Here is a 3579-nt window from a genome sequence, read left to right on the forward strand (position 1 = left end):
CTCTGTCTCTCTCTCTCTCTCTCTCTCCCTCTCTCTCTCACCCCCCCATACCATCCAGTCCTTGGATGTGTCTAGCGCTTCACATGTATCCGGAGTCACTTCCTGTCAGTGTGATTTGTAGTTCTCTGCCTCACCGTCTTGCTCTTTGCCTCCACAGTACGTGGTCTTTGCCCCGAACATTGAACAGATGCATGTGGTGGATCATGTGAAAGGACAACCCACCGAGGAGAAACGTAACGTCCTGACAGAGAGCGCCCGAATCGCGAGAGGAAACATCACCGACCTGAAAGATCTGAAAGTCAGCGAATATGACGCACTTGTCATACCAGGTACGGCAGCAGATCAATACATCCTCCAATGTGTGTATGAGGTGTATAGAAATGTGTCATACCAGGTACGGCAGCAGATCAATACATCCTCCAATGTGTGTGTATGAGGTGTATAGAAATGTGTCATACCAGGTACGGCAGCAGATCAATACATCCTCCAATGTGTGTGTATGAGGTGTATAGAAATGTGTCATACCAGGTACAGCAGCAGATCGCTATATCCTCCAATGTGTGTGTATGAGGTGTATAGAAATGTGTCATACCAGGTACGGCAGCAGATCGCTATATCCTGCAATGTCACTGGCCGTACCTGGTATGACCCCCTCCAGCACTGTGATCAGAGGTGTCACGGTTCTCTACTTCCTGTCCCCCCAGGTGGTTTCGGAGTGGCTAAGAACCTGTCTAGCTGGGCTGTGAAGGGGAAGGATTGCTCCGTTATAAAAGCCGTGGAGGAGACTATGAAAGCGTTCCACGCCAGCAGGAAGCCGATGGGATTGTGCTGCATCTCCCCCGTACTGGCCGCCAGACTCATCCCGGGATGTGAAGTGACAGTTGGCTGTGACACGGAGTGCGAGAAGTATGTTATCCAACGTCATGTGATTGTTATCTATGAGGTGACATAGACACGCCTGCCACCTATAGACACGCCTGCCACCTATAGACACGCCTGCCATCTATAGACACAAGACACGCCTGCCACCTATAGACACAAGACACGCCTGCCACCTATAGACACGCCTGCCACCTATAGACACAAGACACGCCTGCCACCTATAGACACAAGACACGCCTGCCACCTATAGACACAAGACACGCCTGCCACCTATAGACACGCCTGCCACCTATAGACACAAGACACGCCTGCCACCTATAGACACAAGACACGCCTGCCACCTATAGACACAAGACACGCCTGCCACCTAAAGACACGCCTGCCACCTATAGACACAAGACACGCCTGCCACCTATAGACACAAGACACGCCTGCCACCTATAGACACTCCTGCCACCTATAGACACAAGACACGCCTGCCACCTATAGACACAAGACACGCCTGCCACCTATAGACACGCCTGCCACCTATAGACACGCCTGCCACCTATAGACACAAGACACGCCTGCCACCTATAGACACAAGACACGCCTGCCACCTATAGACACGCCTGCCACCTATAGACACAAGACACGCCTGCCACCTATAGACACAAGACACGCCTGCCACCTCTAGACACGCCTGCCACCTATAGACACGCCTGCCACCTATAGACACAAGACACGCCTGCCACCTATAGACACAAGACACGCCTGCCACCTATAGACACGCCTGCCACCTATAGACACAAGACACGCCTGCCACCTATAGACACAAGACACGCCTGCCACCTATAGACACAAGACACGCCTGCCACCTAAAGACACGCCTGCCACCTATAGACACAAGACACGCCTGCCACCTATAGACACAAGACACGCCTGCCACCTATAGACACTCCTGCCACCTATAGACACAAGACACGCCTGCCACCTATAGACACAAGACACGCCTGCCACCTATAGACACGCCTGCCACCTATAGACACGCCTGCCACCTATAGACACAAGACACGCCTGCCACCTATAGACACAAGACACGCCTGCCACCTATAGACACGCCTGCCACCTATAGACACAAGACACGCCTGCCACCTATAGACACAAGACACGCCTGCCACCTATAGACACGCCTGCCACCTATAGACAAAAGACACGCCTGCCACCTATAGACACAAGACACGCCTGCCACCTATAGACACGCCTGCCACCTATAGACACAAGACACGCCTGCCACCTATAGACACAAGACACGCCTGCCACCTATAGACAAAAGACATGCCTGCCACCTATAGACAAAAGACATGCCTGCCACCTATAGACACAAGACACGCCTGCCACCTATAGACACTCCTGCCACCTATAGACACAAGACACGCCTGCCACCTATAGACACAAGACACGCCTGCCACCTATAGACACGCCTGCCACCTATAGACACGCCTGCCACCTATAGACACAAGACACGCCTGCCACCTATAGACACAAGACACGCCTGCCACCTATAGACACGCCTGCCACCTATAGACACAAGACACGCCTGCCACCTATAGACACAAGACACGCCTGCCACCTATAGACACAAGACACGCCTGCCACCTATAGACACAAGACACGCCTGCCACCTATAGACACAAGACACGCCTGCCACCTATAGACACAAGACACGCCTGCCACCTATAGACACAAGACACGCCTGCCACCTATAGACACAAGACACGCCTGCCACCTATAGACACAAGACACGCCTGCCACCTATAGACACAAGACACGCCTGCCACCTATAGACACAAGACACGCCTGCCACCTATAGACACAAGACACGCCTGCCACCTATAGACACAAGACACGCCTGCCACCTATAGACACAAGACACGCCTGCCACCTATAGACACAAGACACGCCTGCCACCTATAGACACAAGACACGCCTGCCACCTATAGACACAAGACACGCCTGCCACCTATAGACACGCCTGCCACCTATAGACACAAGACACGCCTGCCACCTATAGACACAAGACACGCCTGCCACCTATAGACACGCCTGCCACCTATAGACAAAAGACACGCCTGCCACCTATAGACACAAGACACGCCTGCCACCTATAGACACAAGACACGCCTGCCACCTATAGACACAAGACACGCCTGCCACCTATAGACACGCCTGCCACCTATAGACACAAGACACGCCTGCCACCTATAGACACAAGACACGCCTGCCACCTATAGACACGCCTGCCACCTATAGACACAAGACACGCCTGCCACCTATAGACACAAGACACACCTGCCACCTATAGACACAAGACACACCTGCCACCTATAGACACAAGACACTCCTGCCACCTATAGACACAAGACACACCTGCCACCTATAGACACAAGACACACCTGCCACCTATAGACACAAGACACGCCTGCCACCTATAGACACAATACACACCTGCCACCTATAGACACAAGACACACCTGCCACCTATAGATACACTGCCGCCTATAGACACGCTGCCACCTATAGACGCAAAACACGCCTGCCATCTATAGACACGCTGCCACCTATAGACACTCCTGCCACCTATAGACACAAGACACACCTGCCACCTATAGACACAAGACACGCCTGCCACCTATAGACACACCGCCACCTATAGAC

General features: G+C 52.9%; 1 protein-coding gene across 1 annotated transcript in view; it reads left to right on the forward strand.

The window, feature by feature from the left end:
• Window positions 1-3579, forward strand: part of LOC108802571 (ES1 protein homolog, mitochondrial-like) — a 6771-nt gene that overhangs the window by 908 nt on the left and 2284 nt on the right. Inside the window, exons 2-3 of the mRNA XM_018574427.1 lie at window positions 158-329; window positions 705-906. Coding sequence (XP_018429929.1) covers window positions 158-329; window positions 705-906 — 374 coding nt within the window. The remainder of the gene's footprint in view (window positions 1-157; window positions 330-704; window positions 907-3579) is intronic.

Source organism: Nanorana parkeri, unplaced genomic scaffold (assembly GCF_000935625.1).
Source record: "Nanorana parkeri isolate BGI_ZX_2015 unplaced genomic scaffold, ASM93562v1 scaffold2963, whole genome shotgun sequence".
Taxonomy (NCBI): Eukaryota; Metazoa; Chordata; class Amphibia; order Anura; family Dicroglossidae; genus Nanorana; species Nanorana parkeri.